The 25,275-nt window shown below is 45.4% G+C and overlaps 1 protein-coding gene across 1 annotated transcript in view; it reads right to left on the bottom strand.

The window, feature by feature from the left end:
- The window catches only part of RFTN1 (raftlin, lipid raft linker 1), a 200,501-nt gene extending 175,573 nt beyond the window's left edge, over positions 1 to 24,928 (bottom strand). The window contains exons 1-2 of the mRNA XM_079116481.1: positions 24,703 to 24,928; positions 3,887 to 4,039 (exon numbers count right to left, since the gene is read on the bottom strand). Of these exons, the coding sequence (XP_078972607.1) occupies positions 3,887 to 4,031 (145 nt within the window). The 5' untranslated portion in view covers positions 4,032 to 4,039; positions 24,703 to 24,928. The remainder of the gene's footprint in view (positions 1 to 3,886; positions 4,040 to 24,702) is intronic.
- Positions 24,929 to 25,275: the final 347 nt, after the last annotated feature.

Raw genomic sequence — 25,275 nt, 5'->3', positions numbered from 1 at the left:
TTCACAGGTTTGAACACTTTAAATACATGCAGGGTAGTGCACTGCATTACCATTTTAAAAAGTTGAAAAATCAGCTAGGACAAAGCGAGATCAGGAATATAATGGCACCTAGTAGGCACTTAACAAGTCCTAGCTCCATTCTGGACAAGGGTGAATAAGCTCATTAGAAAAGTTGGGGAGGGCCAAGGATACGGCCCAGTAGTAGAGCGCTTGCCTAGCATATGAAAGGCCCAGAGTTCAATCCACAGCACCCCCCAACAAGGAAAAAAATAAAAAAAGAAGAAGAAAGAAAGAAAGAAAAAAAGAAAAGAAAAGCTGAGGACGCTGCCAGGGAAATGGACTAACAGAGAACACACACCTCTGGGTTTACCAGGACCCAAACATTTAGGACAGGCTCTCCTCAGCTAGAAAATGGGAACAAGGAAGAGGAACAGAAAGATGAACAGGCTTCGTCTTTGCCCTGAAGGAAATACAAATAGGTTTAATGCATGATGCAATAAAAGAGTCATAGGATGATGCTGACAAACTGCAGGCGTGCAGGTGAGTAATGCTGGTGGGATGGATGTCAAGAAGGAAGATGCCAGGTGGGTGGGGTCCTGACAAGCGGTAAGGGGTGGGGCCTGGCGGAAGCAAGGAAGCTGGGAAAGGAGGGTCCTGGGGGCGCAGGCCGTGCTACAGCCACAGCACATGCTGTCCTCCAGGGCATGCGTGGGAGACAGGCCCCGAGCATCAGCCTGAGCCTCAACTTCATCTGCCCAGGGGAACCTGCCAAAGAGTTGAGCATGATCAGATGTGTGTTTTACACAAACAGGTCCTATCTAGAGGGCAATTTGGCGATTTATCAAAAGTCCTGACGTTCGCATCCTTCAACTTGGCAATTCCTAAGGAAATAATCAGAAATGTACACAAAGATTTATGTACAACATTGCTTATCACAATATTATTTATAATAGCCCAAAGCCCAAAATAACTTAAGTGTCCAATAAAAGGGGACTGCTAAATAAATTATAGCACACTGAGTGATTAAATCATATATAGTCGTTAAATCATACTTGCAGAGCATGTGGATGACAGAGCACATACCTCACCATACAATGTGAAATTGTAAAAAAAGGCAAGAGGCAAAAACACATGTTGAGCATCCATTTGACAAATATTTATTGATTAGGCACAATCCTAAGCACACAGGATGCAGTAGATAATAAAACAGACACCATTCCTACACTAAGGGAAGGAGATTCTGCTTTTCCAAGAAGGAAGGCAAACAGAAAACAAGAAAACAGCAATAAAGCAAAAGCCTTTGATGATATGAAGGAACTCAAGAGAGGAAAGAGATGGGGGAGTTGCAGGGGAGGTAGAAATTTCAAACAGATCAGGAATATCTTCAGAGAGGAGGGGTTTAAGAAGACGAGGCAAGGGGCTCTCTGGGGAAGACTTGCAGGCAAAGATGGGCAGCGGGAAAGCCCTGGGAAGACCTGGGGGATCTAGAAAGAGGGAGGCAGAAGCATCAGAACACAAAAGACAAGCTGCAGGAGAATGAGATCCCAGGGAAGCAGTGACACCAGCGTGGGAGGCGGGAGGCACGGGAGGGCTCTGAGCAGAGGAGCAAAGTCATCTGTAAGACAGGGGTAGAAGCAGGGAGGACAGGCAGGACTTTTCCCAATTGTGGTCCAAGCTCATTATAATGGGCTTACATTCATTTTATAATCAAAAAACAAAAGATAATACAATCAAAAAACTCAGAGCAGCAATGCAGATGCAGCACTCAAGCACAGGGAAAGTAGCAAGGAGGTCAGGGAAACTGACAAGAGACGATGGTGGAGCAGCAGGAGGCAAAGAAGAGCACATATAGCTCATGTTCCTGGAGCTTTCATATGAGCAAAATTATAAAAAATTACTGAACAACCCAGGGGTGCCTCACCACTGACCTACATCCCCAACCCTTTTTATTTTTATCTATTTATCTATTTATTTATTTATTTATTTATTTATTTATTTTGCGGTACTGGGGATCGAACTCAGGGCCTTGTGCTTTCGAGGCAAGCACTCTACCAGCTGAGCTATCTCCCCAGCCCTTTATTTTTTATTTTGAGACAGGATCTCGCTAAGTCACTGAGGCTGGCCTGGAACTTGCAGTACCCCTGCCTCAGCCTCCTGAGTCTGGGATTACAGGCATGAGTCACTGTGCCTGGCTTAAAATGACTCTTCTTAATAATAAATATAACCAAGATGCAAAAGTCATAAAAGAGAGAAGAGGAATTCCCCCGTAATCTCAGCACCCTAACAATGGCATTTACCAGCTTGGATACCTCCCTCTCGCTTTTTCTAGACTTGTCTTTGTTTCTCCTGAAGCGTCCGTCAGTGCCCAGCACAATGAGGCACTCAGACATTCACTGACCCAACAAACCTATGGCCCAGTGCTCCATAACCCCGGTTACGTTGGCGTGTGAGAAGCCTTTCCACACGTGGCTTTGACAGGCTTTGGTGAGGGGCAAGGAGAAGCTGTGACTAAGGCACCAAGCCTGGCTGTGTAAGAGGACAGTGGTGCCGTGAGTCTAAAGGTCACTGGGAGGACACAATCTGAGGAGGAAGAGGCTGGGTTTGGTTCTGGTGACTTGGAGGGGTACACAGATGTCACCTGCGCCCAGCTGTCTATCCCTCTTGGGCTCAAGAAACCACAGAACCTTCACAGAGGGACAGTGACAGCTCAAAGGAGGAGGAGGGATACTCGAAGCAACTACTATGTGCCAGACTTTGTGCCAAGGGCTTTGCACACATCCCTTCTTCTTAACTTCACAGCCTTCCAGAGATGTGCATGTTCCTTTTAAAAGACGGGGCTGCAGGCCTGAGAGGCTGAGTGACTTTCCTGGTTACTCCAAAGCACAACCAGGACAAAACCCATGAATAGGAGGTTTCCCGCTTAATTCTCCAATATATTTCACAGAAGCCCAGAGAGAGAGTGTCTTAAGGTGTCCTAGTGATACAGTGCCTGATTTTTGCTCTTAACTTCCTGGGACTCAAAAGGAAGAGTGCTCTCTTCCTTTCCCAAATCCACATAATTTTAAATCTCATACAACTCATGATTACAACATGTTGAGCTCTTCCCTGTCACTCCCCCCACGCCCCATGTATTTGAGTCTCCCCTCTCCCACCAGGTAAGTAGCTCCAGAACCAGGACCTGCCTCACGACTGCCCCCATTTCCCCACCACCAAGCAGCAGCCTAACTACACACAGTAGGTGCTCAGCATATGCTCTGGGATGATAACCTTGACCACAACTTGCCAGTCACCCCAGAGCCATTCTCTGCTCCCTCAGTCCCTGGACATTAGTCGTGGCAGGTGACCCTGACCTTTGGCTCAGGTGAGGCACAGGCAAGCCCAGATGGACAAGAGACTGACAATGGGCAGGTGAACTTCGGTTGATGGGTAGAGTCATTCAAGAAGATAAGGAAAACTTCCTTTGTCGCGAGGCTTGCCATTAGAGTCTGCAAACTGGCTGGCCCGTGGGTCAAATGCCACCTATCCAGGTGAACCACTTAGCTCACACATAGCTTTCATTTGTTACAACTTCAACTTAAAAAGAGAGAGATTTCAGGGCTGGGGAGAGAGCTCAGTTGGTAGAGTGCTCACCTCGCAAGCACAAGGCCCTGGGTTCAATCCCCAGCACCGGGGTGGAATTTCATATAAACATCTGGATTATAAACATCTGGATTCCTGTAAACTGTCCCCTTCAGGCAGGCCTGCCCTGGTTCCTCACAGCCCCTCTCCTGCCCACTCTTCCTCTTAGGCTCCAGCCAGAGACCCTGTGAGGGGCAGGGCTATATAGCCAGGCAGGCCCAAGCCCTCGGGTGGGTCACCAGGAAAGCCAGGCTGGGGGTGTACTCACCAGCACTCAGCGTGGTGAACTCCAGGAAGCGGTACTCATAGGCCACATCCACCTTGGTTTCCACCTGAGGCCTCTTCAAAGTTGAATAAATATTCCCAGGTCGTTTCTCATCACGCTTCTCGAACTTATTCAATCCACAACCCATTTCAGCAGCTGCGGGCAGAAGGAAAACAAAGAGGGGGGACAGGATTGATCATTTTTCCAGAAATTTTGATTATAAACACCAAAACATCTCTAAAAAACAACAACAAATTTTCCTGAGGAATGCATAAAGGAACTCAGCCTGAAAGAAATCGTGGATATAATTTCATACAGGTCCTGAAGAGAGGACTCCACTCCATGTCCAGGTGCTGTGTCCTTCTTTAGGATGCCATTACTAGCCATCCTGTGATTTTTAAATGACACCAAAAGTATACCTGTTTATATCCTTTTTTTCCCTATCCGAGGAAAATAATACCTCAGAGTGCTTCAGTTCCATGGCAGTCAGTATACATGATTAAAAAATGGGATCTAAAAAGCAATACAGTGCATTATGGTGTCATCTCGTCTGTAGAAAAACAAGAGATGTGTCACCTTCCCTGTGGTTGCTAAGAGAGAATAATAAGTTGTTGTTACAGTTTCTAAACTCTGGAGTCCTTTCTACCCTCAACAGTAATTATTTAGACAGGATATTCATAAAACATCTCTCAGAGTAGAGGGCCATAGTTTTATGGGCTTGTCTAAAAGTCCGCCTTTTCTTTTTTAGCCCAAACCACAGGAAATAATAGCAGCCATCCACACTCCGAGAGTCATTTCAGACCAAAATGAAAACTGACTGAACACTGATAGCAGAGCCAGGGAGATTGGAAGCAGAAATCCATGCGTACTAGAGTGAAGATCTATAGCTTCTGTTTGAAAAGAAAATGGAGAAATGTTAAAATAATGTGCACACTCTGGTGGGCTGAGCTTCTACCCTTTCAAGGGATTAAAAACAGTGAAGCTGCTCTGTTTATTTAGGCAGAATGACATTCACAAAATGACTCCATCCACTCCCCAGACTTCAGGGAAAGATATTTCCTTTTGTGCCCTGAGCATGAGCCATATACTTCCCTCCTGTCTGGGGTACCGGGGCTGCCACCAAAACATACTTCACAAAAATATTAACTGGCCAAGAAAATCACCCACAGAAACACGGTGACTGTTTCCTCTTGCAGATAAGAATTTCCTTTCGCTCAATCCATTCACTGGGTATCCAGCTTCCTAAGGCAATTTAGCAAGTTCCAGAAAAACAAATGGAACCTCAAAAAAGTCATGAGGGTGGGGAGAGTGGAAGGAGACGGGTGATATAACCATCACCAGGCTATACTTTTTCAGTAATTAAAAAAAAAAAATGTCTGAAAGAATGGATGAGAACAGGAAGCCTTACTTATGCCTTAATAAGGGAACATTAGTGTCCAAAGGGCCAGAGTAGACATGATTTATGTGCAGTCTGCATGAACTGATTACTTGTAAAATACTCTGTAGTTCTGCAGATATAATAGCTGATGTGTACAGAGGCCGCATATTTAACTGCCAAAAAGCAAGCCGATTGGCATCCACTGCAGCAAAGCAAAGAGGAAATGAATGGAGAGGTTCCTAAGTGCTGGGCACAGAGAATACTGGTGAGATGGCAAGATAGGCACCATCACCACAAGAACAAGAATGCAAATAGCCCGAAGGCTATTGCTCACTGGGTGCATTTCCTGCACGCATACTATGGGCAAAAGAACCATCAGGTATCCAGAGAGCGTGGTCTTTGCCTTCAGGAGGTTAGCCTGGTGAGGGAGATAGGACCCTCAAATTATAACACAAGACCGACCGGAAGTGGAAGTCTGGAGAGGGTACTGCAGACAGCCTTCACCGCACAGATTTGGAACAGGACTAGGTAGCGATGGAGCAAGAGCCAGGCAAGGGTTTAGGCACGGAAGCAGGAAGCCGTGAGGTGTGGAGGGGAAAGCAGGCCGGAAAGGTAGCCTGGGGTTAGGGTGTCAGAGAACAGGGGCCACACACTCACCCACTTGGTGTCTTTGTGAAAATCAGAAAAGGTGTCCCCCTCTCTGAGAAATGCAGTCCTGCCCCAGCTGTGGTTTACTGAGCGGATCAAGAGGTGCATTTAAAATAAGCTCCTACTTAACCCCTTTACAACCACACACGGCCAGGCTGCCTCTGCAGGGGGAAAGTTAAGTAGAATATTTCAGGATTGAGCTAGTCATAGACAAAAGCATGGAGGTGGAGGCAAAGACTTCTTAAATAGGACACAAACGTTTTCTAACTACAAACGGTAAATCTTTATAGAGTGGCGTAGATGAAGACTAAATTTTTCTGTTCCTCAAAACACATCTTGAAGAGAAAAAAGGCAATCCAGAGCATGGAAGATGCTGCAGTACATTTATCTAATGATCTGCTGGTCAGCCGGCTCTCTAAGAAGGGGAAGAAGCCCTAATTTGCAGTGTTCGCCCATTTCTGCAGTGTAAACGCTCCTACTGTGCAGATTTCAGGTGACCAAGGTGATATCACTGAAACTCTCATGAACCTGTGTGAACTGGCTCTGCACACGCCGCCTTCACTTAACAGAGTGATTTTATCCACAATCAGAGGACTCCGACGAAGCAGCAAGGAGTAGACCCACTACCCCACAGCAAACTGGTGAGATGCCTGAACAAACTAGTCACAGTGAGGATGTATAGTGCCCACCATGGAGGAACAGTAGCTCAGCCTCACTGCTCATCAGGGAAATCAAAGGAGCATTATTATGAGCCACAACACACTCCCTATCAGAACAGCTAGTAAGGTTTTAAAGTTGATCCTTTAATCCCAAAGTCCAAAATCTGAAATGTTCCAGAATTCAAAACTTTTTCAGAGATGATGCTTGAAAAGATTGGATTTTAGAGCATTTTGGAAATCAGATTTTAAGAGGAGGTAGGGGAGAGGTGCTCCACTGATAAAAGTCTCAGCAAATATTCCAAAATCTGAAACTCCTCTGGTCCAGAGCATATTGAATACACCTGTACTAAGTGTTGGTAAGGACACGAGGCAAATAGAATTCCCCTATACTGATAGCAGGAATGTAGGTTTGTACAACCACTCTGGAAATCTGGCAATGTAAGGAAGCTGAATATAAGCCTCTTCTGTGACCCGGCAATTCCTCTCCTAGGTACACACAAACCACCATGTTTATATAAGGGCATCAAAGGACATATACAAGGCTCACACTATCACCCCTCCTAACGGCCCTGCACTGGAAACCACCCAGATGCCTCTCAGGAAAAAGACATGAACAAATCGTGGTATATTCATACAGCAAAATATTATAAAGCAAAGAAACACAGAAGCTAAGAGTACACTTGGCAACATGGTCCAATGTAAAAATAAAAAAGGAGAGGGGGAAACCAGACACGAAAGAGTACGTCCCTCCTCTTCTCTCTACACAGAGCTCCAAAACAGGTAAAACTACAGCACAGGGTTAGAAGCTGGGGTCCTGACCATCCTGGGAATCGTGACTACCTGAGAGCACCAGGGCACTTCTGAGGAACTAGTCATGCTCTTTCTCGATCTGGGTGCAGGATACTCAGGTGTTCAGTCTGTGACAATTCACTGAGCCTCTCAGTACTGTGTACTTTCCCACACTCAAATTTCACCAAGGTTGGCTGGGGATGGAGCTCAGCAGCAGAGAGCTTGCCTAGCATGTGTGAGGTTCTGGCTTCAATTTCTAACACCATAACAAAATAATCAATTTTCCCTGGGTTTGATCCCCAGTATTGCAAAAAACATTTTTTTCTTTCCACTGAAAAGTTCAAAAACTAACGAACACGTGGTCCTGCAGGTGTACAGAAACATCTCCAAACAATAAAAGTAGGTTGAAGTGGCAAAACAGAACTGTCCACACACTGGGAGTGGAGCCCTCTGAATTAAAAGGGAAGGCAATGTTATAGTGGGCACGTCATCTGAGGTCAGCTGCTCTGATGGAGTTACGGTGTGTACACCACAGAGCTCTGAGGACAGAAGACTGTTTCCTATATCAGGCTGGAGGCATGTTTTCTATCCCGGGCCCGACTTGGGACTTACGGGACACAAGGCTGAGGAGTGCACAGGTTGTCAAGCAAGGGAAAGAGTCGGCCTTGACCTGCCACACACTCATGGAGACCGCCTAGCTCTGGAAGTCTAAGCGACTGGGGACCCCCAAGAAGAAACCTCTTCTTCAAACTTCCTCCCATTTTTATTACCCTATGTTATGGTTTGGATGTGAGGTGTCCCCCAAAAGCTCATGTGTGAGACAATGCAAGAAGGTTCAGAGGAGAAATGATCGGGTTGTGAGTCTTAACCCGATCAGTGAACTAATCCCCTGATTGGGATTAACTGGGTGGTAACTGAAGTGTAGGGTATGGCTGGAGGAGGCAGGAATTGGGGTCATGGCTTTAGGTATATTTTTGTATCTGGTGAGTGGAGTATCTTTCTCTGCTTCCTGATCACCATGTGAGCTACTTCCCTCTGCTACTCTCTTCCGCCATGAAGTCCTACCTCATCTCAAGCCCCCAAGAATGGAGCCTGCTGTCTATGGATTGAGACCTCTGGAACCATGAGCCCTAAAATAAACTTTTCCTCCTCTACGATAGTGCTGGTTGGGTTCTTTTGTCACAGCAGTGAAAAAGCTGACTAAAACACCCTATTATGTAAATCCTAGCATTAGAGATTCCTTCTTTTGAAATCATAATTGCCCTTCACCACCACAAATATCTCCCGAGAAAAGGCAACAAACTAGGCTCCTGGCAGCCACGAGCACTAGAGTATGATTTAATCTTGTCTATAGTTTTCTATTTAATTTTTAAATTTTAATCTAACTTCTTCTACAAAGAACAGACTCCCTGACATCGGAATGGAAGGTGTTATTAGGATATATAAGAGAGACTCAGAAACTGTAGAAAATGGCAGAAGGCCAGCAGGTACCAAGCAGCATTAGAAAAACTTCCAATACATAACTCTGAATTTAAGGTTTCAATCAGACTGTTTCAAACTTGAAGTCTCTGTCCAAGTTCACCCCAAAAGTTCATGCACTTGATATCAGAAGACATAAAAGAGTTCTAGGCAAATCACCCATGTGATCAGACACAGAAAAGATAAAACAACACCAGCCAGACCTGAATCGTTGGGGTCTAAAACTTAGAGATCTGTTTCTTTGGAGCATGTACAACCCTGGTTAAGCAATCACTTTTAAAGCATGGCTCTCTTTGAGAAGGGAGACACACAGAAGAGTTGTTGGCCATCCGAACTTTGGTATGAATTTGTTCCCCTTAGTCGGGAGTTGTGGGCCCTACCCTGCTGGCTAAGGGCACACCTGTGTTCCTTTTGGTTCCTCCCTGTATTCTCCCATCAACCCCTACACCTGTCAAAATAGGAAAGAATTTTGCTAACTCCCAAAATATCAATTACAGTGCCTACTATGCACAAGTGGGAAACAAGTAGGAAAATGAGTAGGAAAAAATCTAGCTTGCAAAAGGAGGAAAAATACAATATAACTGTGCTACGTTAACGTAGAGTTTTGTGAACTTTACTGTTTACTATGCCAGGTTCCCAAACCATCTCACATCAGAGGCTGGATGGGTATGGACCTTTGAAGGCAATGGGAAGGAAGCAGAGAGGAGAGTCCATGTAACAGTACTGTTGGATGCAGACAGAAGACCCCTGGTGTGCCACTCAGGGAGTGTTTCCGTACAGATATGTCTCCCTCACGGTTCAAGGTCTCTAGAAAGGCAGAAGGTAAATGGTGAGTGAGATGTTTTTAAATATGGCTCCCAAGTCCACTGACACTTCCCCACATTGAGAGGTGAGGTCTATGTCACCTCCGCAAGATTGGACTCTGGGACTGCTTAACCAATAGAATATGACAGATGGGGGCTGCAGCTGTGGCTCGGTGGTAGAGCACTTGCCTAGCATGTGTGAGGCACTGGGTTTGAGCCTCACCATCACATAAAAATAAATAAATAAAAGTATTTAATTTTTTTTTAAATGAATATAACAGAATGGCAGTGTCAGTTTCTGGACCAAAGCTTTTAACAAATGAGGAGCATCCACATTCTGACTCTTGGAATGCCTGCTCTTGGAAATCCAGCCGTCATGCCATGAGGAAGATCGAGCAGCTTCAAAGAGAGGTCCACATGTAGGGGAACCAACAGTCAGCACCAACTTGCCAGTGAACCATCATGGAAGTAGGTTCTGTATGTCGGGCAAGCCACCAACACCATGTGGAACAGAGACAAGCTGTTTCCATCAAGCCCTGCCCCAACTGCAGGCCCTGAGCAGAGTGAACCACTGCTGTTTTAAGCCTCTACGTTTTGGAGTGGTTCATTAATACAATAGGTAACTTATACACCAAGTTGCTCAAGATAACCACCACCAGTCATCTCTCAGTTGAGCACTAGTTGAAGTTGGTCTGCATTCAAGGAACCTGAATGGTTAAGTCATTTACCCTTGACAGGACATTTTGGTTGTATCTAATTTGAAGTGGTCATAAACACTCATGTAGAGATTTTTTTGTGTGTGGATATATGTTTTCCTTTGTTTAGGACAAATGCCTATAAGTGGGGCCACAGGGTGCTATGGTAGGTGGAGGGGCCCTGTATATAAGCAATGCTTTTCTTTGCATGGGCAGGATGGCCAGATACTGCTGCCACTAACAATGTGGTGGAAAGCATGACCCCTGGGAGACTAATGAACTGGCCCTCCACCACCAGCCCACACTGGGACACTGGAGCTCCAGGAAGACTCATGAGCAGCCATGCTATTCACTGGCTATTTCTCCTTTGGTGTTGCTTGTGTTTATAAAGGACACATGCTAAAAAATCCCTGTGTCTAGTGAAACTCCCTGGTCTCACCAAACTCCTGTAGCTCCACCCCTCCAAATTCCTATGGCCACCTCACCTTGACACTAAAGTAAATCAGTCTACTTGTTTTGTATGTGAGCTGATTGATCGGCTTTCATGGACAGCTATAGAGAAGTTCAGTTTTCTTCTTATGTCCTCGTCTTCTCAACAGACATCCCTGCAACTATGTCTATGGGGCCAAAGGACCAAGAAGATCCTTCCAGGAAGTCTTCAAGTAAAAGAAAAAAAGGAGGCCTTTCCTTATTCCTACGGGGAAACTGGGAAAAGGGTCAAAATATACATCTATTTCTCTAGCAGAAATTGGCTAAGATTATTAGGAACTAGATGCTTTCTAAGGAGAAAGAGACGTTAATCAGAGGAAGGTTCTGAGACTCTAACTGCAAGGAGAGGATGTCAGACATCCCCTGAATTCTGACATCCTGGAAAATCAATTCTTTCTGAATCAAATCTAAAATCCACAGTGGACCAGCTGTCAGCTCCATGAGGGAGGGAACTCCTGTTCCAAATTTATTCATGCAGCCACTGAATTAACACACATTTAAGGTCTACTCTGAGTCAGGCACTAGCTCAGCAAACTCAAAAACTGGGAAGGCTAGGCCTTGTACTCAAGGATGTCCCAGATGAAAGGAGGACAAAGACAAGGAGCAGTTACACAGGATACAGAAGTCTGGACAGAGTGTGGGGCATTGGACAGGTATTTGGAGAAAATCACTGTTATGTGAAACAGAGTAGATCACCATAGACTTGACTTCAGATGAGGGTGAAGAGTAATGGGGCACAATGCCCTTTGTCATTTTAAATGTTGAAATGTTGAAATTTTTATTTTAAAAGCATTGCTAATTTGTTTATGAATTGCTTCCCAAGATACCCGTAAGACACTGGAAAATCACTTCAAAAGATCACCTTCTTGAAAGATGATTCAGTTGGAGTTTATAAAAGCCTCAGTTTAAAAGTTCATTTTTACTATGAATTAAGCATGCACACATTTAAATAATGGGGGCAATAAATGTAGTTATATTTTCAAATACAAATTAAATTCATTAAGAGTGAGCCCTCATTTACCACACTTGCCAGTAATCTGAAGCAGCCTGTAAAGCTAATTTTAACAAATGCCAACAGCTCATGACAAGCAACCAGAGACGGAGCAATTATATGCAATGATGCTGGATCAGCTGGCAAACTCATTTTTTTCATTTCTACACTCAAATCCCATATTTGAAGACTCAAATGTGTTTATTACATCATTCAGTCACTCAAAGTAAGAGCTGATGATCTTAATTAAGAAGTCTTAGCATCTCTCTCAATCCAGAAATATAAATGAAAACTTGAAATTTCAGTCAACTATTCAGTTGGTGTCAAATTTTGATATCCTGCAAACATAGTCTAAGAAACCCAAGGAAAAATAAAATTTACCCGTTGAAAGCATTCATGATCCAATGCCAAGTATAAGGAACAATCTCTATAAAATGGCATTATAATATGTTACCAACTTTTTAAAGTGTCTATGGGTGTATTTGTATAAAAGATCCAGTCTTTTTTTTTTTTTTTTTTTTTTTTTAGCTAGCAGGACGCAGACCACATGTTAATAGAACTTTCCTCTGGGTCATGAGAACATGCGTGACATTTTCTTTCAAGTTCTCTACTTTGAGCATGCATGGCTGTCACAGTTGAAAACAGTGGCTTTGGTGAGCCTCCTGGTATTTCATTCTGTGTGGTCCCCTCCCACATTGAGGAGGGCCAACTCCCGTAGCCAATAGCTACTGGGGAAATGACAGAATGGTTTCCTAGGATGTTGTGGAAAGGATAGAGTGTGATTTCCAAGGTGAGATTCTACCTATCTCTCTCCTGGATCATTTGTCCTGGGGGCAACCAACTGCCATATTGTGAGGACTCTCCATCAATCCCCAAGGCAAGGAAATGAGAGGTCTCCGGCAACTAACAACTAACTAACTTGACACCCAGGTGCAAGAGGACCTGCTGCCCAGATGACATCCCTCACCACCCCCCCCCACACACACACATCAAGCTGGGGCTGGAACCCAGAGCCCCACACAGACCAGGCAAAACACTCTACCACCTATCCACACCCCTAGCCCACCAGACCACATCTTGAGCACAACCTCAGCAGAGACCCAGTGGGATGATGAATGTTTGTTATTTTAAGCCTCAGAGTTTGGGGATAATTTGTTATACACTGATAGATGATATACAGACAGTTTAGGTTAAAACTCTTGCTTCTATATGAGAAGCTGCAAGGTGGGGTTGTTGAGAGCAGACTTTTCAGCTGCCAAGTTTTGGAGTAATTTGTTACATTAACAAAAGATAACTAATACAAGTGGTGTTTACAATATAAAAAGAAAACACTTGCCTACCACCCCCATCCCCACCCTACAACCTATCAACATCTCTGTGGGGGATCCTAAGTATATTTCAGCCCTGCTGTTGTCTCAATCACAAAACAGCTCCCTCTGAAAACCTGCTACACAACCTGACCAGCACCATCAGCATCACCAGGAACCTTGTTAGAAATTAGGTTCTCTGCCCCACTCAGGCCCGTGGAATCCAAATCTACATTCTAACAACTAGTGAAGTGTGAGACACCCTGGCTGCAGCTGTGGCCTTCAATCTTTGGTTGCACAAAAGAATCACAGGAGATCTGTTAAAGGTCTCCCAGGCATTGGGGGTGGGGCCCAAGCACCAGGACTTTATAAACCTCCAGGTGAGAGCATACAGTCAGGGTTGAGAATCAACACTCTAGGAGTCAACCTAGTCTTTTTCCACTCCCAACCCTGTCCCAACAGCCAGGGCTCAATGGGTCCCAGGATCTTTCCTGAGCCCCACATTCAGGGCTGAGAGCCAGAGAGCAGAGCTCAGTCCTTTGGTTCCCCACCCCCAATCTCCTCAATCTCTTTTTACCTCTGATGTCCCTTCCCCAGTTCCTTTGCCATCCTCCCAAACATAGGCACACCCTGAATGAATTCCCATCCTCAGGCCTCCTCCTGTCTCATTTTCCTACAATTATTTTAATTATAAATCACTTCAAACATATGGAAAGTATAGAAAATGAGACATCCAAGTGCCCGCCACCTGGATTTAACACATGCTTACACTTTACCTTATTTGCTTCACATCTTTTTTTTTTTTTAGTTGTCAATGGATCTTTTATTTCATTAGATGTGGTGCTGAGTATCGAACCCAGGGTCAAGGACATGCCAAGCAAGCACTCTACCACTGAGTCACAACTCCAGCCCCACATCTTTTATTTTTTGCATAAATAAGACTACTTGGGCACAGCTCTATGCCCTCTCTCTGTAATCCTGCATTTACTCTTTTACTCTCTATGCGTGACACCCAGAACAACAGAGAACAGATTCTGAGACATTCCCAGGGCCCGGTGACCTTTGTATTTCAGTACCTTTTGCAAGGCACCCCAGGCTACAAAAATGCCTACCAGTCCTGCTGATTGCGTAATGAAGTCTAAACAACTTAGTATTTGTTTGTAGTCTGATAACCTAGTGGGATTGTGAACAAAACAGTATGCTTAATTGAAAGAAAACATTTTCTTTCCTTCTTAAATAACCATGAACACTTAACTAATTACTTATTAGAAGGTGGACCTTGCACAGCTTCTCAAAACTTGAAGTCACATTGGACATCGGCATCCTCATTTCCTGATCTACAGTGATTTTCTTAGTGACCACCCAGAATCCAACTTGACCAAGATATGATGTGGTCCAGAGGAACATGTTGCTCTCTTAATACTGACTTCGTGAACCACCTCCAGTTCATAGTGCCATCTGACAGGTGTTGCTGGGTTTCCCTTAAAATGGCAAACTATCCTTTGGTCCTGCTATGAGCTTGCTGCAGTGTCCTGCTATGAGCTTGCTGCAGTGTCCCGGGGTGCAAAATTTGGGTTCCACCAATATATGGCATTGTTGGATGCTCTAAGAGATTTCCATACATGCTATTGTCCCCCCCTTAGCAATCACATCCCCTCTCTTGCCCTAATTGAAAACTGTTCTAAGCAAACACTTTCCATCTCCCTCCTCAGACTGTTATCCTCTCCAGCTCCAGACTGACATCCTCTAAGACCTGTTCCAACATCTACATCTGGAACTTTCTCACCACTTCCAGAAGTCTATGCCCCGAAGAGAACTTGACATCTTGCCCAACAAACCCGTTCTTCCTCCTGTTTCTGTGGGCAGCACCACTGCCCTGTTAACATCCAAGTTCAAAACCCCAAGTATCAGTCTGCTCCTGCCACGGTCCTCACCCTGCAACTGGCCTGGTGACCAGTACCGGAGAATGTTTCCATTCCTCTACTCCATTTTCTGAACCAACCTGCCATTTCAGGATCATCCAAAGCCTTCCTTGGATCTGGCTTCTCCTCACTCATCTAATTCCAACACCAGCTGCCAGATTAACTATTCCATACCACATAATGAGAGTGTAATCGCGTCTGCTGTCCAACCTGGAGTCCTTAACCCCAATCTCACTCCAGCCTCCCTTCTGTCCAGTCCTGTCTCTCACTGCTGACCCTAAAGTCAAGTCAGACCACCTGCTGCTAACTCTTATATGCACCCAGAATTCTTCAAACACCATGCCTCTACCTCCACTGGACCTTTCCCCTGACATTCCCTTCTCTTCTTCCAGGTCCCCTATATTAGTCAGGGTTCCCGGAAAGACAGAACCAACAGGATGTGTATGCATGTGTCATGTGTGTATGTATGTATAGACAGGTAGGTTGATAGACAGACAGAAGAGATAGTGACAGAAAGAAACAAACATGTTTATTTTAAGAATTTGGTGTATGTGATTGTGGAAGTTAGCAAATCCAAAATCTTCAGGGCAGGCCAGAAGGCCAGAGACCCAAGGGAAAGTTGATATTATAGTCTTGAGCCTGTATAGAGTCAGAATTCCACCTTTCTTGGGGGCCTCAGTCTTTTAAGGACTTCAACTGATTGGATGAAGCCCACCCACATTACAGAGGGTCATCTGCTATCACTCAAAGTCTGTTGATTTAAATGTTAATCACATTTAAACAGCAAGAGGTAAACTGGTGTTTGACCAAAAATTGAGCCCTGCAACATAGCCAAGCTGACAGAAAATTAACCATCACACCCTGCTTCAAGGCTGGATTCTAGCAAGACTGCCTAAGTCAATCCTTCATTCTACAAATATGTATGGCACATTCAGTAGATGCAAGGCCCTGTTCTAAATGCTGGCATTACCAAAGTAAAACAAAAGAGACCAAAAAGTAATAATAGTAACTTTACCTTCATGGGCCCAACCCTCAGGACCAGAGAAATAAACAACAGACATATAAATAAAAATAATAAATAAAATTCAATTTTTAAAATTATGTCAAATAGAAAAATAAAGCAGAGAGGAGGGAGAGCAAGAGATAGCAATCACAAGATCAATTTGCAGGGCTGGGGTTGTGGCTCAGTGGTAGAGCACTTGCCTAGCATGTATGAGGCACTGGGTTCAATTCTCAGCACTGCATACAGATAAATAAATAAATAAAAATAAAGGTCCGTGAACAACTAAAAAAAGATTAATTTGTAAGTTATATATATATATAGATAGATGGATTTTGGTACTGGAGATTGAACTCAGGGGCACTCAACCACTGAGTCACATCCCCAGCTCTATTCGTTTTTTTTTTTTTAATATTTTTAGCTATAAACGGACACGATATCTTTATTTTTTTATGTGGTGCTGACCCAGTGCCTCACACATGCTAGGCAAGTGGTCTACCACGGAGCCACAACCCCAGCATCCCCAGCTCTATTCTTTGTATTTTATTTAGAGACAGTCTCACTGAGTTGCTTAGTGCTTCCCTTTTGCTGAGGCTGGCTTTGAACTGGCGATCCTCCTGCCTCAGCCTCCCAAGCCACTGAGATTACAGGCATGCACCACCACGCCCAGCTGAAATTTGTATCATTTTTAATATAGGATGATCAGAGGATGCCTCATCCTAGTGACATTTAGGCAAAACCATGAAGACAGCAGAACAAACCCTGGGATAAGGTGAGATAGTCCTGGTAATAAGTGCAAACAAGCTACAGTTTGGCGGGGGGGGGGGGGGGGGGGGGGTCAGTCTGCCAGAGGGCAGCCAGCCTGCCAACACAAAGGCAGACCCCACTGGGGAGGCCAATCCTGCAGGCCTGGCTGACCGCTGTAAACATTTTGGCTTTACCCAGACTGAGCCGGGAGTCTGGAGGACTTGGAGCAAGGGAAGAGCTGTCACTTGGCCATGACCAACCATGCTGTGGGGAGACCAGAGCCAATGAATAGACGCTGGAGCAGCGACCAAATTCTAGGTCTCTTCTGAAAGTAAGATAATGAATTCATTGATGGATTGGATATTTAGGAGGAGAAACAGGGCATCCAAGACACCTCCGGGGTGGGTCATCTGACCAAGCAGAAGCTGGAGGGACCATCTTCTGAGGAAGCCAGGAGTGTGTTTTAGCCACATTAACTGCATCCCAGTGAGGGCGGGGGCGTGGTAGGCAGCTGGATATACCAGCCTGGAACTTCTGCCACATCTGTCCACCTGAAAGCAGACCCTCGGAGGCAGCAAGCAAGTCTTCTTCATCCCCAAACACAGCATCCCAAGGTCCTCTCATGGAAATGCCATAGATACTGACTCAGTCACATTCTTAGGGAGTAGGCAAAACACTTTTGTACTAGAATGAAGAGTAGTCTTTGAATTCCCCACCCCTGCCCCTTGCCACCAAATTCCCTTTCATAACAGTCCAGCAGAAGGTACACAGGTTCTGGAACCATTTTTCCTGGGTTCAAAACCTACTGAGCATATTTCCTGGCTCTGTAACCTTTTCAGGGAAGCCTTTTAACCTCAGTTTTTTCATCTGTAAAATGGGTATGACTGTAGGGTAAGGATTAGATGGGGCAGGATGAGTTAACATTTGACAGTGCTTAAGAAGGTTCAGGCACACAAAATGAGCAGTATAAATGTTAACCACTTCAGTACTATATGAGCATTACTTGCTGTCCATTCTAAAGAGTCCTTTTAACCTGCTCAAGCCCGTAGCCATAATGACACCACACTAAAAAGGGTGCTTTAAGGTGTCACAAGACACTTCAAAATCCCAAAACCTCTCCAAACTTAAAAAAAAAAGAAAAGAAAAGAAAGAAAAAAGAGTATTTACATTAACAGTCTGACATCTTTGTATTTTGTAGTTCTAAAATTTGGTCACACACAGTGCGGTTGAGTTCCACTAACAAGAATCCATGATTAACCCAATCTCTTCTGTTTTAGTCAGCTTTTTTGAGGCTGTGACTAAATGACCAGCACAAATATAGAGGAGGAAAGGTTCATTTGAGGGTGCACAGTTCCAGAGGTCTTAGTCCATAGGAGGCTGGCTCCATTCTTCAGGGTTCAAGGTGAGGCTGAACATCATGGTGGAAGAGTGTGGCAGAGGGAAGCAGCTGGCATCATCAGGAAGCAGAAAGAGAGAGACTCCACTCACATGTACAAATATGTACCCCATAGCCACACCCCCAATGAACCACTCCCTCCAGCCACACCCCACCTGCCTCCAGTTACCACTCAGTTAATCCCATCAGGGATTAATTCACTGATTGGGTTAAGACTCTCAAAACCCAATCATTTCTCCTCTGAACCTTCCTGCATTGTCTCACACAGGAGCTCTTGGGAGACACCTCACATCCAAACCACAACATCTTCTTAACTAACTTTATGGGTACGATCTGTCTGTTACAACAGCATCCCCAAATCTGAGGAATTGAACACTTATTCCTTAACACTTGAAAGGCTCCTCAGGACAAGTGTGAAATCAAAACAGGGAGTTTCAAAACACACACACACACACACACACACACACACACACACACGGGAAGCTGGTGATCATTTGTAAAATATTAATTCTGACCCTCAGGGAGGTCTGACTGTGGAACAACAAAATGGGACAAATTCAGTGATAAAAGTCAAAGGAAGTTCTTAGTGAAAGGCAGCTGGCTGCCTAGTCAAAAAATACGGAAACCTCTGGTCCAGGATCATAAAATAGCACCAGTCGGTCAGTATCACTCACACAAAGTGACCAAACATACCTTGTGTTGATTTTCCACCTCTGACTGTTCATGCTGCCTCTGACACCTGAAGATTAGCTTCCCCCATCTTTTTGAACCAGATTCTGGTACAACAAAACTCACAGAAGGAGGAGAAGCCGCAGTACAACTGGGACATTGAGATTGCCAAACCTCTCCATCACCCTTTACATCCCAGGGCAAGTCAGACCCAGGAAAACCCCAAATGAGCCTTCAAGTACACCAAATGGAGTCTCTTCCATCTCAAGTCTTGGCAGATAGCCATCAGCATAGAATGCGACCTGATTTTCTAGCTCTTGGGTTCTGGCCCGCTGAGAGTGATTTTTCTTCCTGAATTCAGCCCAGGTAGGGAGTAAGTCACACAAATGCATATTTAAAAGCTGAATCGAATCCTTATTTGGAGAGCAAGGAATTAGCAGGGCTCAAGCAGTGGCTATCACTCGCCCGCTGTACTGATCTTTTATGAAAACACATCTTGGTGAAATATGCAATGATAATAATGAAAGCCCCTCAGGGGGGGCCCAGGAGAACAGGGAAATTCAAATTTATGTCAAAAACTGAATGTGAATGGGAAGAAAGATTACAACGCGCGCGCACACACACAGACACACAAAACCTTTAAAAGGTAAACATAAAAGAAACATCAGCTAAATTTATCTCTTTGTCAGTGAAAAATAGCCTAAGCCTTAGCCATAGCTATTGCCAATTCCTTTTCCCTCCATATTTTTCACTGGTACATTATAGTTGAACATAATGGTGGGATCTGTCACGACATATTTGTACATGCACACAGTATAGCAATATAATCTGGCCACTATCATTCCCCGGTATTTTCCCTTCCCCTCCCCTCCCCTCCTCCCTCCCCCTGGTCCTTTTCCTCTATTGATCTCCCTTTGATTTTCATGAGACTACCCTCCCTACCTTTCTTTTCCTTTTTCCTCTCTAGCTTCCACATAGGAAAGAAAACGTACAACCCTTGACCTTCTAAGTTTGGCTTATTTCGCTTAACAGAATGGTTTCAAATTCTATCTATTTTCCTGCAAATCCCATAATCTCATTTTTCTCTATGGTTGAATGAAACTCCACATTTTCTTTATCCCTTCATCCATTGATGGACACCTAAGCTGGTTCCATAGTTTGGCCATTGTGAATTGTGCTGCTGTAAACATGGGGATGCACATATCACTAGAGTATGCCAACTTCAATTTTTTTAGGATAAACACTAAGGAGTGGTATAGCTGGGTCATATGGTGGTTCCCATGCCTAATATTTTGTGAAACCTCCATACTGATTTCCATAGTGGTTATTCTAATTTGTAATAGGAAATGCTTACTAGGGAGGTGCACTGTCAAACAGCTTCGGGCAGTGAAAAAAATATTTCATATCTCTGCTATTCAACTTGGTGGCCACAAGACACTTGGGAGTTAGTGAAACTGAGGAAGGGAATTTTAATTTTATCTAAGTTTGATTCATTTATATACACATGTAAATAGCCACCTATAGCTAGTGGACACTGTTGGGGCAGCTCAGCTACGGACACTTCAGCCCAACAGCTGGCAATATTTGTTTTTCTTTCAATAAAATCACAATCCTAGTCAACCAATGTCTTAAATTGTGGCCCAAATTAGTACTTCTACATAGGCCCTGGCCATACTGAACTCTGCAACCTTAAAAGAAAAAGAAATTCTGAAGAAAGTGCTTCAGTGTGCCATTTCCTGTAACTTTGTTCTGACTAACTGGCTGACATTTCTATTAGACGATGGCTTCATGTATTTGGAACTCTGTGCCTGTAGACGGATTCGGTATTCATGAAACCAGAATGTCATAGTCTTTCCCTTTAAGGTCTCAAAAACACGACAATGAGAAGTTAGAGCAAATAAACTTGGCTAAGTTTCAGTTTCCTCAAGGCTAACATGAAAATAGCATCAGTACTCACCTCTCATGAAGATTAAATTCAGATAAGGCATATAAAGCTCCCAACAATGCCCAGCAGAGAGTAAGCTCTCAGTAACTTCTAGCTGTACTTATTTTGTTAACAACAATCACAAAATGTGGTACTAATAAAAAATGGTGCTAAACAATGTAAGTTTACAGTTGGCAAAGTTTTCCTAGGTTCAAATATCTGTCTCCCAGGCTAGGCTAAAGTGACCTCTAGTAAAATTCATCTTGGGGCCCTGACATTTTGGGTCCCGTTGTCAAACTTCAGAGAAGCAATGGCTCAGATGGACCCTGTGAGTTATTCAGCCAATGGGCAGGCCCTATGCTCTATACTAGGTTGAGTGGAACAGTCCCCAAACACAGCACAACATCTCAAGACTGCCCTATTGGTCATCTGACCCCCTGCAAAGCTTGGTCAGCACTGGGACACCTTGAGGAAACGTAAACATTTCATCCTGGATCCAACCAGGAAAACAGGTTAACTTTCTGCTTCCTGACCCAGCCAAAGTCAGGTTCCGTGGCAGGCCCCATGGAGAGGTGTAAGGGGACCTGAGGGGGCCCAGCCCATTTTCTCAGCCAGGATAATAAGAGGGGTGTTGACAAGCCATGTTTCCCACTGAGAGGCCAAATCACTGTCACAGGAAAGCTGTTCTATGAGCCTTCAAAAAGCCAAATCTGACCTGTCTCACAAAGCAAACACAATCCCTTTCAACAGCCAGCTGCCCAAGCTAGTGAAATCCAAGGGGAATCTCCACCAAATTCACATGGACAAGACCAACAGGCCAGAAATCCCACCAGGAATTTCTAAGCAGAAGTTTAGTGGAATTCTGTGGGGCCCAAGGGTTATTTTTCTTTTTATAGAAAGCACTCAATCAATCTTTCACAACCAAGGGTACATTCCCCAGTGGAATACCCTTCTCCGATCTCTAAAGATAAAATATTCATCAGATCATCTGCAATAAAATTTAAGCTTAAGCCCACTTCCTGGCGGAGTCAGGGACTCTTACAACCCCTCTACCTACAAAAACAACATGTTCCAGACTGTCTCAAGTGGTCCCAATTTCTGGGTCCCTCTGGCCCCAGGAGAACACTAATCAAACCATGGTCTTGAATTTGGGATAGGAAAACAGGATTGTGGTATACTTTTCAAGAATCTCATACTTGTGTTCTTTCCTGGTAGGACTGTAAAATGGTACCACCATGTTGAGAAAAAATCTGGCAATTTCTTACCTCCTCTGGGACCCAGCAATTCACCCTATTTATCCATGAGAAATGAGAACATATGTCCCTGGAAAGACTTGTACACAAATGTTCAAAGCAGTGTTGTCCACAATAACAACAACAAACAAAAAATCCTGTGCAAAACCCATGTGTTCATTGACAGGGGAATATATAAACACACTGTGGTACAGACCTGCCTCTGAAATATTACACAGCAGTAAAAAAGACAAAATTACCAATATACACAACATGCATGAATCTAAAAAACAACATACTGAGTAAAAGAAGCTTTACATCCTACTGTACACAGAATTCAATTTATATGAAGTTCGAGAACAGGCTAAACTAATGTATGCTAAAAAATAGCAGTGCTTGCTGTGGATAAAGTGGGGACAAGAAGTGACTGGCAATGGGGATGAAGAAACTTTCTGGGGCGATGGTAATGTTCTCTGTCTTGATAGGGACTAGGGTAACCCAAGGGCCTGCCTCTGTCAAACATTCTGCAAATGGCACTCTGAAGATTAGTGCATTTCATTTTATGTATATAATTTTTTCCTTAAACCATGGTTGAACTTTCATAAAATGTGTGCTGAGATGTTTGTAAGTGACCTGTGCCAATGCCTGTAATTTACTTTAAAATGAATAAAACAATAAGCTGCTCTGATGGATGGGTTAAGGGGCAGATGGACAGAGATATAATGATGCTAATATAACAAAATATTAATTAGAGTCAAGGTGTGGTATTTGGGTGGTCTCTGTTCTTGTAACTTAGCTTAAAAATGGGATGTGGAGTGGTGGAATAGAGTAACTGCCCTTCCCTTAGTCCAGCAAGTGAGAAATTTGGCAAGGCACCCAGGACCACCACACCACAGGACCACCTAGTTTCAATTCTGATGAGAAGTGAAGACTGGAGGAACAAGTAGCTTTACAGGAACCCACATCACTCATGCCAAAGATTTTCTGCCTGTTTCCCTACAGACAAAGCAATTATTTGAACATAAGCCAAAAATTCCTGCTCCAGAGGGAGAAAAAGAACTCACTGACTTGTATTCCCAATTTATTCTATTTCAATTCCTGCATCAAACCTATTAGCCAACTGCACAATAATCCACTTCCATTTGCCCCATATCCATGCAGCCAAAAAACAAACAAAGAAAAACCAACCCAGTGACTTGCTATACAAATGCAGCCAGAGGATGCTGTCCCAGTCCTGGGGCTGGAATTTCTCAGAAGGGCCAGAAACCCCACTGAAGGCAAAAGAGGATGCAGAGCTCAGTCTGAGGTTAGAGTGATTTCACTGAGGTTATTGCACATGCACCAAAGAGCCCCAAACAGCTTGTTGCTTAACCCCTCTGTGGGTTGGTGACATCTGGGGTCACTTGCACTTCCTTGGAATTCAGCTGTTCAAAAGTACAAATTAGGAATCCCAGCGGCAGGGGCACGTGGGGTGCACAGTGGCCCTATCCACAGGCCCAGAGGTCGCTCACATTACAACTGGCTTCCTTCCTGGCAAGGCCTCACTTATCCTGAGATGACACGCGATGGCAGAGGTTGGAAGACGCCCTAGTCTGACTGCACGCCCAGCATCTGAAAACTGCTGTACCAACGACAAGAGGAGGCTATTGCTGGGGACCAGGGAAGACACTCACATACGGAGATCTGTGCCAGACTTAAAAAAAGAAAAAATACTTTTGACTTGTTTATTTTTAAGCCCCCAAACAAACTCACTGACATCACCCAGCGTCCCTGGGAACCACCCACAGCTACAGAGGCAGCTGAGCCCAGCAACAGAGGCAGCAGAGAGCCTGCCTGGGTCTAGACTAACCTTGGCCTCCACGCGGTTCTCCCTGCCAAAGACAGTGATACCTGAGGTGAAGGGCACCAACCCTGGCCAGGGACCCAGGTGCGCGTGTCTGACAACCGGTTTGCTGAAATATACACCACCTCCTCCCTGCACTGACTCAAACCCATCCTAGTGTCCCCTGCACCAATGAAAGTAGTTTAGGATAAAGGAAAAAAATCTCTTAAAGAAGGGAAGATCCCCATTTGAGTGTCAGGGACTCTCCGCGTCTCGAGTCTCTGTGCCTACGGTGGCAGCAGTCCCTCTTCTGAGAGCGCGGCACGTCTGCTTCCCCCTATCCAGCGCCTGGGTCCTGGGTGCAAGCCCACCTCCGGGGCGCATGCACAGCGGCAGCCAGGTGCAGCTCCACGCCGCCCTATCCCACCCACCCCACCCGAGGCCCGCGCACTTCTGAAAACCTGGAGTCCAACGCCTGACCTTTGCCGAGGACCCTTGCAGCAGTGTACTCCGAACCCACCTGTAGCCTCGAAACTCCCCCTCTGCGTTCTTCCTAGGCGCCCCTGAGATCCCAAAGCTCACGACCCCCAACAAGCTACTCCCGAGTGCCTCTCCACAACGAGCCAGGGAAGATGTTTTTTTTCCTCCAAAAAGTTGGTCCGAGACCCTGGCGTCCCATCGATCTGCCCGGGTCCCCATGCCACCCGGGGCAGGGGGGTTCAATTGGCACCTCCGGAGCCCCGGCACAGGACAACCTGCAGGGAGGTACCACGGAGGGCTCGCCCTGCCCGCCGAGGACCTGGTCCTCAGGGCCAAAAGGAGGGGCCTGTGCACGCCGACACCCCGAGCCCTGCTGTGCCCCCACCTACCTTTCGCGACCGGCGGAGGAGAAGGCGCGGACTCGGGTTCCCTGAGACAGCGTGTTGCGTCCCGGGAGGAAAGTTTGTGCCATACAGAGGAGGCGGCGCACGGAGGACGTGGGCGCCAGTAGTGGGGGCAGAGGGTGGTGGCGCGGCGTGCTCTTGTGTTAGTCCCTCGGGTGATCAGTGCTTGCGTCCCTCCCCGGAGCCCGCGGCCGCCGCGCTCCCGCTCACTGCGCCCTGCGCCCGGCGCGCTCCGGCTCCAGCCCCGACGCGCCCCCGCCGCCGCCGCGCGTCCGCCGGCTACACTTCCTCTTCCTCTGAACTCATGTGCAAAATATGCTGCGCTGCATCTTCAGGGGAAGCCAAGCGGCCCCTGACAGCCGCCGCGGGAGCAGTGGGCCCGCCCAGCGCCCCCTCCGCGCCCTGCGCCCTCTCCGAGTTCTGCGCGGCCACATCCACGCGGCCAAGCTGTGAGCGATTCTCGATTCTCACAACCCAGGGGTCCGAGGCTTACGGACCCTCCCTCTCGACCCTTCCTAACCAAGGTTGTGTGCAGTCAGGAGAGCGAGTGGGAGACTA

The sequence above is a fragment of the Sciurus vulgaris genome (assembly GCF_902686455.1).
Source record: "Sciurus vulgaris genome assembly, chromosome: 16".
Taxonomy (NCBI): domain Eukaryota; kingdom Metazoa; phylum Chordata; class Mammalia; order Rodentia; family Sciuridae; genus Sciurus; species Sciurus vulgaris.
This window is presented reverse-complemented; position numbering and strand designations above follow the sequence as displayed.